We start from the raw sequence: 15,818 nt of genomic DNA on the forward strand, positions 1-15,818 counted from the left end.
CAAAGCCCTGGTACGAGCCTCTCAACCCGCACGCACTCCAGCTGGCCACCCCAAGCTCTCCCCTCCCCCGGACATGCTCTCTCACTCACATCCCTGCTTCTCCTTTTCGTCTCTGTCCCCCCACCCCCGCTCACTTTGCCTCCGCTCTCTCAGTCCTCTACCTTGAGTTACCAGAGCCCCTCTCTCCCCTAACACTACTCTCCGATCCTCACCCCTGATGCCCCCCTTCCCCTGGCATTTGGCTCTGCCGCCCAGCTCCTTTCAGCCAGTCTCTTGCTCTCCTTGCCCCAAGAATTACTTCCACCCACGCCCCGTGAGACTCTCCCAAACTTCTCCAAGATGATCCCCACACCCAGCTTTCCCTTCCACTAGTCTACCCACTCCGCGCCCTTTAAGGCTCGCATACCACCCTCACCCTGTTCCACCTCCTTCCAGTTCTACCCTACCCCGGCCCTCCCATCTCCTGGAGGTCTCCCGGGCTGTCACCCCTACCCTCTCCTCATTCCTCTTACCACCCCTCCCCTGGATTGCCTTCCTCATTTTCTCCCTGTCCCAGGCACTCCCCACGCCCCACCCCCGCTCTTCATCTCCCGCGCCCCTTATCCCCGAAGCTACCCGGTCTTTCCCCATCCTCCCATTCTCCTCCTGAGCATCCCCCCCATCAGCCTCTACCTCCTCCAGCCTCCAAGATCACCCTTGCCCTCCAACGCTCCCATCCCCGAGACCCCCTCGACTCCTCCCGCTCATCTATCCCTCAGGGCCCCCCTTACCCTGTGGCTCCCCCCCATCCCTCCATCGCACATCCCTCCCCAGTCCTCCAGGAATCCCCCTCCCTGCTCCCCGCCCTGTCCCGCCCGCCTCACTCCCGCCCCAGTCCGGCCCGGCTCTCCGGCTGCGCGCTCCAGGCTGGGTGCGAGCCATGGGCAGCGGTAGCAGCCGGAGCAGCCGGATCCCGAGGCGGCGGCGCAGCCCTGACAGGCGCCAGGCGGACCCGGGAGAGGCAACCTCGGAGGGCGGTACAGCTGACCAGGCCCTGAAGGCCGTGAGGCAGGAGGAGACCGGCCCCGATTTCCGCCCCACGACGCCCCCCGGCGGCCGGGAGGAGACCCTGCGCCTGTTGGACCAGTTGCTGGCCGAGTCCGAAACCTGGGGGACCCAGGAGCCGACCCCACGAGGCCCCGCCCGGCTTTCACCCGCGGTGAGTGTGGGCGCCTGTCTCTCCAGACGCATCCTTTCTGTAGCCCCAGTGTCCTCCCACCCAGGCCTCTCCCCACTCTGCGCCCCTGTCTCCAGCAAACCAACCCAGTGTCACCCCCCCCGTTTTGTCCTAGGGCGCTGTGACCCTTCCTTACTCCCACCCTGCATATTCTCACTCTGCCTTCTTGGTGGGTGCCCGCCACTATCTCTATTTTGGGGTGACTCTCAGAGGCAGCCTTAAAGGACCAAGTACAAACAGCAGTTGGCAGAAACACCTAGAACTTCCTTCTGGTCCAGGGCTTGCCTTCCTTTCCCAGCAGGGCTGCATGCAGTCTGCAGCATCCTTGCAGCTCAGGTGGGAACTGACCAGCAAGGGCCTCCGCCTTGGCCATTAGGAGACACACTGAGGAGGCAGTAAGTGGGTGGATCACCTGCCAAACAGTGGTTCGAAAACGCCCTGCCGCGTCGGACGCGTCCGGATCTTTGGCTTGCAATTCCCGCATTGCAAGCTATTTTTAAGATGCGGCTTCCTCATCTTCTCTTGCTGAACACTTGTAATAACACCCCCGCTGTTCTAGAAAAACAATGGAAAACCAGCGCTCTGGTTTGGCACGCCTTTGGTGCTGCAGAGCTAAAATTCAGAACCGTCTTAGCGGCTCCTGGCTGGAAGAGGAGGCTAGAGGCAGTCGTACCCGGAGGCTTCACTGCGGGCCGCCGAGACAGAGGGAATGTCTTCTTGGACCCGGATACCGGGCAAGCATCAGGGAAAGGCCACTGGAATGGTGGGAAGACAGCTCAATCCCTGCACCCGCAACAGGGCTCTGTCCCACATCCCTCCTCCCCCACTGCCCTGTGGTGGTTTATGACAGGACAAGTCAGCCGTAGTGAGAACTGAATTATATAACGGAATTCCTCTAAGACTACATCAGCCTGCAGTTATGTAAGACCAACAAAGAGCAAACAGTTGGGGAGATTTGGACATAGCAAGGAAACAAACTTTCGGTATTATTTTCAAGTGCTTAGGGAACTTCAAAGGTGTGGAAATGAATGAACTTTCCCTCTCTCTTGCTGAGTGTCCGCTGGAAGAGCATCCTAGAGACAGGATCTCCTGGACTCTGTTACAGTAAGCGGGGCTTGCTTTAGGTATCAGGGGCAAAGACAGGTGCCCAGAGCGCTGGCCTGGGATCCAGGGGGACAGAACGATCCAAAGATCAAGTACACGATGCAGTGGAGAGAAGTCAGTCTGAGGAGTCCACAGGAAGGAGGGACAGGCATGCTCTAAGGGTGGAAAGGCTTGAGTCTGAGGTGGTCACAGGACAAGAGCAGAGCACAAGGCGGGGAGGGACCCTAGGTACACTGATGGCGGTGGCATGTTAGCGCTGGTGCAGCTGTGGCGGTGGCATGTTAGCGCTGGTGCAGCTGTGGCGGTGGCATATTAGCGCGGGTGTAGCTGTGGTGGTGGCATGTTAGCTCTGGTGCAGCTGTGGTGGTGGCATGTTAATGCTGGTGTAGCTGTGGCGGTGGCATGTTAGCGTGGGTGCAGCTGTGACGGTGGCATGTTAGCACTGGTGCAGCTGTGACGGTGGCATGTTAATGCTGGTGTAGCTATGGCGGTGGCATGTTAGCGCTGGTGTAGCTGTGCCGGTGGCATGTTAATGCTGGTGTAGCTGTGGCGGTGGCATGTTAGTGTGGGTGCAGCTGTGCCGGTGGCATGTTAATGCTGGTGTAGCTGTGGCGGTGGCATGTTAATGCTGGTGTAGCTGTGACGGTGGCATGTTAGCGCTGGTGTAGCTGTGGCGGTGGCATGTTAGCGTGGGTGCAGCTGTGGCGGTGGCATGTTAGCACTGGTGCAGCTGTGACGGTGGCATGTTAGCGCGGGTGTAGCTGTGCCGGTGGCATGTTAGCGCTGGTGCAGCTGTGATGGTGGCATGTTAATGCTGGTGTAGCTGTGGCGGTGGCATGTTAGCGCTGGTGCAGCTGTGCCGGTGGCATGTTAGCGCGGGTGTAGCTGTGCCGGTGGCATGTTAGCACGGGTGTAGCTGTGGCGGTGGCATGTTAATGCTGGTGCAGCTGTGGCGGTGGCATGTTAATGCTGGTGTAGCTGTGCCGGTGGCATGTTAATGCTGGTGCAGCTGTGGCGGTGGCATGTTAATGCTCGTGCAGCTGTGGCGGTGTCATGTTAGCGCTGGTGCAGCTGTGGCGGTGGCATGTTAGCGCTGGTGCAGCTGTGGCGGTGGCATGTTAGCACTGGTGCAGCTGTGGCGGTGGCATGTTAGCGCTGGTGCAGCTGTGCCGGTGGCATGTTAGCGTGGGTGTAGCTGTGGCGGTGGCATGTTAGCGTGGGTGTAGCTGTGGCGGTGGCATGTTAGCGCTGGTGCAGCTGTGCCGGTGGCATGTTAGCGTGGGTGTAGCTGTGGCGGTGGCATGTTAATGCTGGTGCAGCTGTGGTGGTGGCATGTTAGCGCGGGTGCAGCTTTGCCGGTGGCATGTTAGTGCTGGTGCAGCTGTGGCGGTGGCATGTTAGCGCTGGTGCAGCTGTGGCGGTGGCATGTTAGCACTGGTGCAGCTGTGGCGGTGGCATGTTAGCTCTGGTGCAGCTGTGCCGGTGGCATGTTAATGCTGGTGTAGCTGTGACGGTGGCATGTTAGCGCTGGTGTAGCTGCAGAGGTCTTTAGCCACATGAGGGGGTGTAGACTCTACTGAGAAGCATTTGAAGTCTGAAGGGAGTACAGTTTTTGTGACTCAAGAGCAGGAGAAGGGTGAATCAGACAGAAGAACGTGTGGGGCACCACGATCCACCAGGGTGACTCTGGCTGTCCAACTGACCGGGTCCTGGACCCAAGCAGTAGCCAAGAAAGAGGTATGAGGAGGTAGGTTCAAGAAATAAAGTTTGTGCCAGAGCTGGCGGCGTACACCTTTACTCCCAGCCTTGGGAAGCAGAGGCAGGTGGATCTCTGTGAGCTTGAGGCCAGCTGGGACTACAGAGCAAGTTCTAAGACAACTAGGGCTACACAAAAAGACCTGCGACATCAGAGCAGTGGTCACCCTTTGGGAGGGGAGGGGGCAGGCCTCAGCTGTGTCCCCTGGACCATGAATGTTTCTCAAACTAATGACTGAATCCCAGAGCTCCAAGAGAGACAAAGTCGGGAAGTGAGGCCCCTGCTTCTAAAAAGCGCAGCACACTCTAGAGCTTGGAACCCAGGCTCCTGTGCTGTGCGGCTTGCTCACATCTGCCTGCATCTGCCCGTATCTGTAACTGATTCCCTCAGGAGCTGCACACCTTACAGGATTCTGGATTGGTGACTCCCAGTGGAGACAGAAAAGAATAGCAAGTTCAAGAACCATCCATAGAAGGTGGCCTTCCTTCATAACGTTGAGACAGTGTCCCCCCCAAGCAAAATGACAGACCTTATAAGGGCCTTCATTTAAACGCTGCAGCCAGTGCGCTGAGGTTGGAGCGCAGCAGTAAAGAGCTGGCCTAGCATGCATAAGCCCTTCAGTCTGATCCTTCACTCCACCAGAAAGCAATGAAAACAAAAAAATTGCAACCACTGTTGACTGGAGCACTTTCAAGACTGATTATGCATTATCCCTGAATTATCATCCCGAATATCATGTTATTCTGGACTTTATTTTTTTTTTATAAAAAAATATCTTTATAAAAAAAATAGTTCTAGAGGGCTGGAGGGATGACTCAGTCGTTCTGAGTTTTTCTTGCTATTGCAGAGGACCTGAGTCCCACCACCTACATCAGGCTCCCTCCAGGGGTTCTGGTGCCCCCTTTTGGTCTCTGAGGGTACTGTACTTTTGTTCAAATCCACACAGACACAGGTACAAATAATTAAAAAATAAAAATTAAAACAAACGATACAGTTTTAGCTAATATTTTAATGAGTACTCAAGTCTCAGTCTTGCACTTATTCTCTCCATGCTCACCCATATTTTTAATATTTTTATTTTTTAATGACACAATAATTGTACTTATTTATGGAGTACGAGATCAAAGAAGTGCTGGGATTACAGGCATGTACCACCGTGTTTATCTGTTTAGGCAATTTTTTGAGGCTGGATTTATTTGTTTTAGTTTTGTCAAATTGAGGGTTATAAGAAAAAGATTAAAAGTAAGGATAATCTTACTATCTTATTTTATTTATGTGTCTTTGTGTCTGTTTTGAATTGTCCCACTTAAACCATCTCCTAGACAGATTTTTCCCCTGCTTGTATCCTTACATATTTTAAGGGACATGAGATAGCCTACCAAATTCCTGCCCTGTAAGTCACGGACCCAACCCCCTCTCTTGTTACCGTTTTTGAATTAATTTTTAATTTCATGGCCACATGAAGTGCCCGAGGCAGAAGTCCTTTCCCAGAGTCAGTAGCTCTCAAATATCGTGTTAGTTGGGGATCTGAAACGTCAACCTCTGCAGAATGGGAAGGCTGAGCAAACCTGTGAAATCTGAATAGGTGGTTTTACAGTCGTTTAGTATTTGGAAGAGCACAGTATCACCCCGTTAATCAGTGGTCTCTTCCTGGGCAAAATGAGCCATCTGATATGGATTTATCCACGGGGGGGGGGGGCAGGGAACGGCAGTGTCCTCCCACCTCTTCAAATGTTTGCCCCCGTGGGGGAGGGTCACAGATAGGGCTCTGCTAGGTCATGGAGTTACTGCACCGCCTCAGCCCCAGAGTACGCAACACTGGCAGCATCTGAAGGTGCTTACAGAGAAGAATTTGGTTCTGTACCGAAACCATCTGTTCAGTGTTTTCAGTACTAGAGTAGTAACCCAGTGCTCTCCCCCACTTCCTGCTGCCCTGCCCCCAGTCAGGTGGTCTAGGAAGTCGTAAAGAGCATTGCTGTCACCAAGAGATAGATAGTATCATTTTTCACAAGCCTGTGTAGAACAGCGATACCTTGTTTTGGAGCTGAGTGACACCTTGCTCCCTGCATTTGCACAGTTTCTGATTTACTGTAGCCCAGGAGGACTGGGGGAGTCTTGTCTGTTGCCACCAACCAAGCCTTTAGGGTGATCATGATTTGCACTGCTGTGGAGTGTGAAGTGAATAAGCAATAGAAAGGAGCTCACAGCTGCGGAGTGGACTCTCCAGAAGGACACAGAGATGCTGGATTCACAGTCAAAGCAAAACAGCTCCTAGAAGAACCAGTGTGTCTGCAGTCAAGGCTAGAGCAAAGATCACGCCTGTAAATAGTGCGAAGAGTGAAGCATAGGGTTGACTCACACAGTGCTGGGAAGGCCACGGAGAGAGTCCACGCTGCAGCAAAGAGGAGTCCACGCTGCAGCAAGGAGGAGCCCACACTGCAACGAGGAGGGGAGTCCACACTGCAGCAAGGAGGGAGTCCACGCTGCAACGAGGAGAAAGTCCATGCTGCAACAAGGAGGGAGTCCACGCTGCAACAAGGACAAAGTCCATGCTGCAACAAGGAGGGAGTCCACGCTGCAACAAGAAGGCTGAGGAAGGAATGCCCCATGGGAAAGACAGCACCAAGGAGCAGAGTGCCGTCAAGGAGTGGAGAAACCTTAGCCAGAAGAAGTCTCCACAGTCATCAGATGGCCAGGGGAGCACCCCAGGAGCCCAGCCCTGGATAAAAGGATGGGACATTCCATCAGGAAACCCCAGAAGTGGAAACCACTTCCATTTTCTTTCAGAGCCAGGCTGTGATGCTGCTTCCCTGTAAGCACAACACTTGGGAGGTAGAGGCAGACAGATGTCCGTGAGTTGGAGGCCAGCCTGGTCTACCTGGGGAGTTCCAGGCCAGCCAGGGCTACATAGCAGTAGACTCTGTCTCAAAAGAGTAGATTCTGAATAGAAAGAATTTTAAAATGGAAAGAAAATAGGCAAATCCTTCGTTCAGATCTTAGGGGCAGGGTCCTGGCAGATCGTAGCCACAGTAAGATTCCAGAAGTGCCCTTCCTAGGGAGGGGGAGGCACAGACGGCCTTGGTCCCTCCACACTGGTCCCAGTCCTGTTAGGGTCAGAATGGGTTCTCATGGCCTCGCTTGCTATTGAGATCTGGCGGTAGTCGTGGAGGCCTGGGGCTTTCAGGGAAGCCACAAGGGAACACATCCTATGAGGCCGCTAACCACCGTGCTGGAAGACCAGTGCCCTCTGGTGGTGAAGAGAGGACACTGACTGGCAAAATCTTGAAAACTGCCTGCTGGTTGGTGGATTAGGTACTGGAGGTCCCTTAATGCTTTTCTGTCTATCATGTGTATGTGTCCTAGGTAAAACCAACAGCCCCCTCCCAACCAAACAAACCCATCACCACCAGGCTGGTAAAGTGTATTTTACCTCAGGTAAAGTGGTTTATTTTCTGGGTATTTTGTTTTCTTTGGTATTTGAGACAGGGTCTTATGTAGCTCAGGTTGGCCCTAAACTCCCTTTGTAGTTGAAAATGGCTTTGAACTCCTGATCCCCCTGCCGTAGCTTCCTGAGAGCTGGGATTACCAGTGTGCAACACTCATCCATCCCAGCTGGACTTTAAAAAGAGTATTTATTTAGTTGTAAGTGTCTGGGTGTGTTTCTACATGCAGGGGCCTGTGGAGTCCAGAAGGCAGTACTGGACCCTCTGAGGCTGGAGTTACAGACCGTTCTGAGCCAACCCGGAGATGCTGTAATCAGACCCAGGCACGCCGGAGGAGCGGCACGCACTCTTATTCTTATTCAGCACTGTATTAAGGCTGTCTAAAGTGCAGACTTATAGAATGGATCTCCTTTTCTCTATATAAAGAAAAGGGATTTGTCAGAGCCACTCACAGGCTATGGTCCAACTAACCCAACAATGGCGGACTGTGAACGGAAAGTCCAAGAATCTAGAAGTTGCTCAGTCCACGAGACTGGATGTCTCAGCTGGTCTTCAGACCACTGACATCCTGAAAAAGTAGGTGGTAAGGCCATTGCAGGAGTGAACTCGCTAGCTAGGCTAGAGCAAGCAAGCAAAGAGCAAAAGCTTCCTTTTTCTTCCAAGCCCTTATATAGGCTTCCAGCAGAAGGTGTGGCCCAGATTAAAGGTGTGTCTTCCCACCTCAAAGGTCCAGACTAGAAGTAGATTAATGTAACTGGAGGTTTCTCTCCTGCCCGTCAGTTCCTGAAAAACCACTCTGAGGCTTAATATTAATTACAAACTACTTAGTCTAATAATAAGCTCAGGCTTATTAATTAGCTCTTACAACTTAAAACAACCCATTTCTATTATTCTACATTTTACCACAAGGCTTGTGGCTTGTTACCTCACACCTCGCCTTCTCTGGCAGCTGCTGGCATCTCCCAGATTCCACCTTCTATTTTCCCGTATCTTTGCTTTGATTTCCTATTTGACTTTATTCAGCCTGGCTATTGGCCAAATCAGTTTCTTTATGGTATCCAATTTTTAAAATTTTATTTATTTATTTATTTGGTTTTTCGAGACAGGGTTTCTCTGTAGTTTTGGAGCCTGTCCTGGAACTAGCTCTTGTAGACCAAGCTGCCCTCGAACTCACAGAGATCCTCTTGCCTCTGCCTTCCAAGTGCTGGGATTAAAGGCGTGCGCCACCACCACTCAGCATGGTAACCAATGCTAATAAAACATATTCACAGCATCCAGAAGGGCATCCCACATCAGATTTACTCATTTCAAACCAAGCAAAAAAAAATCTCTCCCAGGTGTGCCCTCCATTTCTGGATTGTAGTTCATTCCAGATGTAGTCGGGTTGACAACCAAGAATAGCCATCACAACGAATAAGCTATCTCTCTACCAACTCCTATCTAGCTTAAAACCAAACCAAACCAAAACAAACCCTTCAAATATCTTTCTGTGGGGGCTGGGAAGATGGGTCAGTGGGTTAAGTGTCTGCTGTGCAAACATGTGGACACGATTCAGATACCCAACACTCACATAAACCAGGTATGGCAGTGTGCACCTATAACCACAGTGCTCTGGGGATTGAGAAAGGGGTCCCTGGAGCTCACCGGCCAGCCAGTTTAGCCAATCTTTGAGCTCTGGGCTTAAAAAAACAAACAAAAAAAAAAAATCAAAAACAAAATAGAAAAGTAGTATTATAGAGGAATACATTCTACTTCAGCCTGCCTTGCACATGGATGTGCACACATATCACATTTGCATGCACACACACCTCTACCTGCACACTCACACACATATGCACACATGTACACAACGCACATATGCACACACAAGCACACATGCACACACGCATGTGCGCACACACACTTTTCCCCGGGATAGCTGTTAAATTGAATGTCTGAAAAAAAATTTGTTTTAGAGCTGGAGAGATGGCTCAGAGGTTAAGAGCACTGGCTGCTGTTCCAGAGGTCCTAAGTTCAATTCCCAGCAACCACGTGGTGGCTCACAACTATCTGTAATGAGATTTGGTGCCCTCTTCTGGCCTGCAAGTATACATGCAAGCAGAACACTGTATATGTAATAAATAAATATATCTTAACAAAAAAATTATTTTATTCTGATGGATTCTAGAATTAGAATTACAAATTCAAAATGGCTCTTGCAGATCTTTGGAGCATCTGACTGTGGTCTGCAAGTGGCCACCGAGCAGCCTACCGCCGTCTATCTCATCCGTCCGTTCTTGACTTTGGTGACCAGTCTTCACCTGAGCTCTTATCCTAGAAGCTTTTACAGTTTCCCTCCTAATCTGTGTAAAATTATCCCTTCAAACTGCTATAACAAACACTTTAGGCTAGGCCACTTATATGCAACATAACTATTGTTCACAGTTCTTTTTAAAAATAGCAATTGTTTTCATTGTTTAAATAAACATACACATGTATATTTTGAGACAAGTTCTCACTCTGAAGCCTAGGCTGTCTTTAAACTTACAGCAATCCTCCTGCCTCAGCTTCCCAAATGCTGGAATTTTAAGTGTGTGTCCAGGTTAAACATGAATACTTAATGCATACTTAAAGTTGGGAGGGCTAAGGCTCTTGAGACTGGACATGATCTCTAGAGGGAGAAGAAGGTGGTCTCATGCTACACAGCATTGGGCACTGGTGTCTGGAGGTGAGGGAAGGAATGACCTCGCAAGAGCAAGTAGCTGGGAGGCAGGAGATCTGACCTCAGCCCTGCTGGTTCCTCTGCTTACTCATTTATAAGTCCCTCCCACAGCCTCAGTTTTCATGACTGTAAAATGGGTAACTGGGGCTCCAGAGTCACAGAGAACCTTGCCCGTTCTGATATTTACAGACCTGAGTTAAGCCTGGCAGTTGCTGTTTTACCCACAAAGCTAGCGCGTTAATCAACTATACTGTGGGCACGTTTTCATGCTGCTTCCTCTCCTCCCACTCAAGGTGTCCCCAGAAAAGAAGACGAAGGACGACCCTGAAGAGAGCTGTACCCCTGAGTAAGTATGGGGAGGGGCTATGATCCTCCGCAAGCCCACAGTGCTCCAGTTCCAGTCGCCTCAAAGCTCTCCCGTCCCCACTGTCCCCACTGTCCCCACTGTCCCCACCGTCCTGCAGGTCAGTGAGGCTCAGGTAGAGCTGGGCTGTCAAGGGGAGCCTAGGGAGGTCGCAGCCCAGTCACTCACAGCAGCGTGAGTTTCCTCCTGTATGGGGTCATGACCTGGCTTCTCTGTGGCCATTCTGGACCCTTCGGATCCATTCAGATGTACTTGCGTGTCCCACCTGCTCTCCTAGTGGTTTTATCTGTAAAGAGTGCTCTTTGCTGTAAGGAATTCAGAGCCTAGATAGTGACAGTAACCACCAGCAGCTCCAAAAAAGTCATTAGGAGGAAAATGCACGTGAAACTCCTGTAAATTTCATGCTTGGTGCTGCCAGGCTGGTGGCTCGAGACAGGGTTTCCCTGTAGCTTTGGAGCCTGTCCTGGAACTAGCTCTTGTAGACCAGGCTGGCCTCGAACTCACAGAGAGATCCACTTGCCTCTGCCTCCCGAGTGCTGGGATTAAAGGCGTGCGCCACCACTGCCCCGGCTCAGTGGCTCAGTCTCTCGGTATTGGAGAGGCAGAGGGACGAGTTCCAGGCTAGCCAGAGCTACACAGTGAGTCCGTGTCCCAAACAAACAAACAATTCACCCCAAAGCCTACAAGTAGTGGCCCAGAGCCTTTAATCCTCCTGAGGGGCTGGGAATACAGGCCAGGGGGAGAGCGTTTGCCTGGCATGTGCACAGAACGACTGCCCAGTACCGAGATAAAATGGGCAAGGCGGTCAGATGACCCAGCAGACAAAGGCGCTCGACTACCTGAGTTAAATCTCCCGAATCTGCATGATAGGCGAAGAGAACCCAGCACCTGTAAGTGTTCTTCAAACTCTATTGTGCACCATAGCACAGTGCCTATACATATATTGACACACCCACACAAGTAAGTACACATGAACAAACACACACAAAGGAATGTCTGTGCTTCTAGTCCTCTGGAGCACAGGGATCATTGGTCCATGTCCCTCCTGCCTCTTCCTCTCTGGGGTCCCACCTGCAGGGATATCAGCATGCCTGGTGGGAGCAGACAGAGCGTGGGGGAGGCTACGGCCAGTCTCCAGTGACCTTGGGTACCATCTGCCCTTAAAGGTTTCAGCTTTCACATCTATTCGTGCCAGGGGCTGGCAGGGGTAACCCTAGAGGGGCTTGTTCCTGTCAGGGGATTCCAGAATGCTCTGGCATTCTGGAAGGACAGCCAGCTTCCTGCCCAGCTCCCTGGCTTGTTCTAAGGCTATGCTGAACCATTATTTGCATTCCTTCCCCCTACCAGCAGTCAGTAGAGACTCCCCAGGACCGGGCTGGGAGGGCAGCTATTCTAAGCTTGGAGGTTGCAAACAGCAAACAGCTCTCATGCACACTGTTGCAGGCTTGCAAGGCTGCAACTCTCCACACACTTGCTACTGTTCAGTCCCTCCTAAGCGCTCATCTCTGTTCTAGACACACGCAGCACTTCAGCCAACCGCAGGCAGTCTGGAGGTGGCAGCCCTTCCTCTCACTGACGGAGCCTGGGGGAAGGGACAAATGGTCCAGGGCCATACAGTTACTGTGCATCAAAGCCAGCTGAGATCTGTCCTCCTCCAAAGCCCTTGGATATTCCCCTTTGCCCCACAGACACAGTAGGAAAGACAGGGCTTTGGCGGCAGGCTGATCTCAGGATATCAAGCTGCGGTACCCAGGCCTCTCATCCATGTTTTGGGAGACGTATACAGAGCCCTGGACTCTGTTCTCGGAAGGTCAGCCAGGAGCATCGGATGGAGCTTGGCATCTACCTTGGCCTGCCTCATCCTCATTGCAGGTCTTGGTGGATAAAATGGGAGGACGAAGGCAGATATGAGCGACGATGACCATGTCTGTGTGTTGGGTAGGAAGAGATTTGGGTGTCTCCAGATCAAAGGTTTTGGTTTGGATGTTAGGATGAACCACTGAAACACCACTGTGGCTGCCCGAGGAAATGCGAGTTTGAAGGTGATACCCACCCTTGTCTGTGTTTCTCACCCACAGAGCCCCAAGCAGCAGCCACAAGAGACCCGAGGGGCAGTCGGCCATCTCCTATGATTACTCCGAGGAGGAGCTGATGGCGAGCATCGAGCGGGAGTACTGCCGCTGAGCTGGCTGAGCAGTCTTGGTTACCTCTGGCCAGGCTTCGCAGGCCTGTGAGCTGGGCTCCTGTTAGAGGGTACCACCTTTTGCTCCACCTGTGACCTGTGAGCTGGGCTCCCGTCAGAGGGTACCACCTTGCTCCACCCAGGCCTGTGAGCTGGGCTCCCGTCAGAGGGTACCACCTTGCTCCACCCAGGCCTGTGAGCTGGGCTCCCGTCAGAGGGTACCACCTTGCTCCACCCAGGCCTGTGAGCTGGGCTCCCGTTAGAGGGTACCACCCTGCTCCACCCGTGGCCTGTGAGCTGGGCTCCCGATAGAGGGTACCACCCTGCTCCACCCGTGGCCCAGCCAGAGCGAAACCACTTCTAGAATACAGCTCTCTTTCCACGCTGGTCTCTAAAGATTCGTGATCAGAGTTCTGCCGCTGGCAGACCAAAACTAAGGGTAAGCAGGCCCTGGGCCACAGGTGTGGGGGCACTGGTGCCTCCTCCCACACAGGGGGAGCCTGGCTGTGTGGTTCCCCTGAAATCTGAATTGTTGGTCCTTTCTGCTTACTCACTTTCCAAGTGGGGAAGGGTCGGTGCTGGCATCCCTTTATGACATGAGCTTGTGGTGGGAAGCAGAGCTCATCGATGCCCTCTCTGGGCCTCAGTTTCTCTCTGGGGGAGGGGGAGGTGGTAATCCTGGAGGTTCTTTGAGACCTTTCAAGCCGTTAGTCTGGTAGCTCTACCGTCCAGCCTGTAATCTCCCAGTTGCCAGTGTGCTTTGGCTGAGTGCAGAACCATATAGGAGCCGAGAGAGGGAACCCACACTGAGATAGGGCTTCACAGCAACTGCTCTCCCTGGCTGGCAGCAACTGCTCTCTTTCGGCTGGCAGTCTGCCTGGGGGCTGTGAACCTCTTCTCCTCCTCCCTGCTTGGGTGGGAGGCAGTCAGGATAATGATGCCAGAAGAGGTTTCAGACATCCCCAGTGGACAGGTGGGGAAATGCAGAGAGCCTATGGGAAGGAGGGTAGGGCTTGTGTGGGCCCTGTAGGGCCTGGCGCTTGCTCAGGTGTCTGAGGAAGCACCCGCACAGCTGGCGAGGGTGCTGGCAGAAAGGCTTCAGAGATCTGTGAGTGGCGGCACATGCTTACAGGTCACAGCCACCAAGCCAATGCTAGAGGATTCCTGAGAATGGAAGGCTACGTAGTAAATTCAAGACTGGCCTGGACTATGTCGTGAGATTCTGTGTCAGAAAACAGAGTAGAGAACGTTGGAATAGTAGTAGCTCTGGCCAAGGCCAGGCCAGATCTCAGCTTCTGCTGCATCCCCCTACCAAGACAGTGCTCTGCCCCAGTATCCTTCCTCTGCTGAGAGCTGCTGCTGGCCCGCGATCCGATCGCTGGCCTGCGAACCTCAGAGCTCAACATGGAGCATCTCAGGAACCAAGGAAGAATGGTCCCTAGGGCCGTCCCCACATCCACAGTCCTTTGCTGTCACCTGAAAATTATTCCATGAACTTTAGGACTTGACAAGAGTGCCTTTGAGTTTGCAGCTGGGAGACTTGTGCTATAGTCAGAGCCCAGAGCCATCGGGTGTCTACCAGTGGGCTGAGCATCGGGTTAAAACCTCCCAGAGCTTCTCACTGAAGCTCAAAGCACTGCTTTTGATACGAAGATGGAAGTTGTTTCTATTTTAATATTTTACCCTAAATATTACAAATGCTTATTTTAAAAGAGGTTAAAATATTACATTTTTACCAAAGAATGAATCAGACTTTGAAGTTGATGTGAATATTAACAGCTTTATGTATCATGTTTGAGTGGGCACGTTCATCTGATTAAGAGAAAATGGGGGCCGGGCAGTGGTGGCACACACCTTTAATCCTAGTGCTCGGGAGGTAGAGGCAGGCAGATCTCTCTGAGTTTGAGACCAGCCTCGTCTACAGAGGGAGTTCCAGGGCAGCCAGGACTGCACAGAAAAACAAATAAATGAACAAACAAACCTCCCTCAACTCCAAGGATGTTCTGAACAGTGGCTAGCCAGAGCAAAGTGTGTGCCAACTGGAGAGCTGTGGTCCTGGGAAACTCAGGCTCTGGAGAGGCTGGTCCTGCCAGAAGTGGGCTTGGGTATCACTAGAGCAGGAGTACTTCCTGCACTGTCCAAGTGTCAGGTACCCTCCAATGTCCCATATTGCATTGTTGCTTCACAGTTAGCTACCTACGTTATTTCCCCAGCTACATGCCCAGCTCTAGAGTGTGGGATCTGCCTACGCACAGCATGAGCTGACCCTGGCTCCCATCACAGAAAGTCTAACCACAGATGGTCACCAGCTCTGCAGGGGTTCTCCCCCAAGATGTGCCAAGGCTGTGCTTGAGAAAACCCGAGCCCTTCAGAAATCCGGGCAGATTTTTCTGTACATATGGGCAGAACCTTGAGAAGCCCCCAGGCCTCGGCTCTTGTGTTCATGGGTTCTTGGCTCAGCTCAGAAGGAACCTCCCGCACCAGCAGAGATTGGCCAAAACTGCCTGGGACAAGCTTTTAGCACCCTCTTTTTTGGTGTTCCATTTCCTAGAGGCACGTTTCCTGGAATGATGTCCAGGAGTCCCACCCACTCCTGGGGACTCTGGGATTCATGAATGGATGTCACTGCCCCCATGAGAAAGCATTCTGGAGACCAGGAGTCTATCGGCAGTAGCCAGGACACCAGCTGTTGAGTGTCAGGATCATGGAGTATTTTTCTTGTCAAGAATTGTACAGAAATAAAATGTAGTATTTTTTTTTAAGGGCTAAGGTGATGGCTTGGCAGGTAAAAGCTCTTGATGCCAAGCCTGACGACGTGAGCTCCACCCCCAGAGGGGCCAGTGGAAGGGAAGAGCCGACTGCTGCAGGTTGTCCTGATGCCCACATGCATGGATGGCATGGCATAATGCACCCGCCACAGCAATACACTTCCCCTAGATGTGTATGTATATAATCTATCTATCTGTCTGTCTCTATCTAATCTATTATCTATCTTTACCTATATCATCTATTATCTATATCATCTATCTATCTGCACACACGAGGAAGGTAT

The 15,818-nt window shown here is 52.1% G+C and overlaps 1 protein-coding gene across 1 annotated transcript; it reads left to right on the plus strand.

The window, feature by feature from the left end:
• Nucleotides 1–853: 853 nt before the first annotated feature.
• LOC121432416 (cystin-1-like) lies at nucleotides 854–15,776 on the plus strand. The gene is made up of 3 exons (XM_041630383.1): nucleotides 854–1,198; nucleotides 10,514–10,566; nucleotides 12,663–15,776. Exons 1-3 carry the CDS (start codon nucleotides 920–922, stop codon nucleotides 12,766–12,768), a joined length of 438 nt encoding a protein of 145 aa, XP_041486317.1. The 5' UTR covers nucleotides 854–919; the 3' UTR covers nucleotides 12,769–15,776.
• Nucleotides 15,777–15,818: the final 42 nt, after the last annotated feature.

Source organism: Microtus oregoni, unplaced genomic scaffold, assembly GCF_018167655.1.
Source record: "Microtus oregoni isolate MIOR12 unplaced genomic scaffold, Mior012 000034F_ref0000314, whole genome shotgun sequence".
Taxonomy (NCBI): Eukaryota; Metazoa; Chordata; class Mammalia; order Rodentia; family Cricetidae; genus Microtus; species Microtus oregoni.

Excerpts from the sequence above, each read along its gene's own strand:
- LOC121432416 (XM_041630383.1), top strand. The coding sequence starts at position 920 with ATGGGCAGCGGTAGCAGCCGGAGCAGCCGGATCCCGAGGCGGCGGCGC. Across the intron at positions 1,199-10,513 it reads CCGCCCGGCTTTCACCCGCG|GTGTCCCCAGAAAAGAAGAC; the intron begins GTGAGTGTGGGC and ends CTCCCACTCAAG. Across the intron at positions 10,567-12,662 it reads GAAGAGAGCTGTACCCCTGA|AGCCCCAAGCAGCAGCCACA; the intron begins GTAAGTATGGGG and ends TCTCACCCACAG.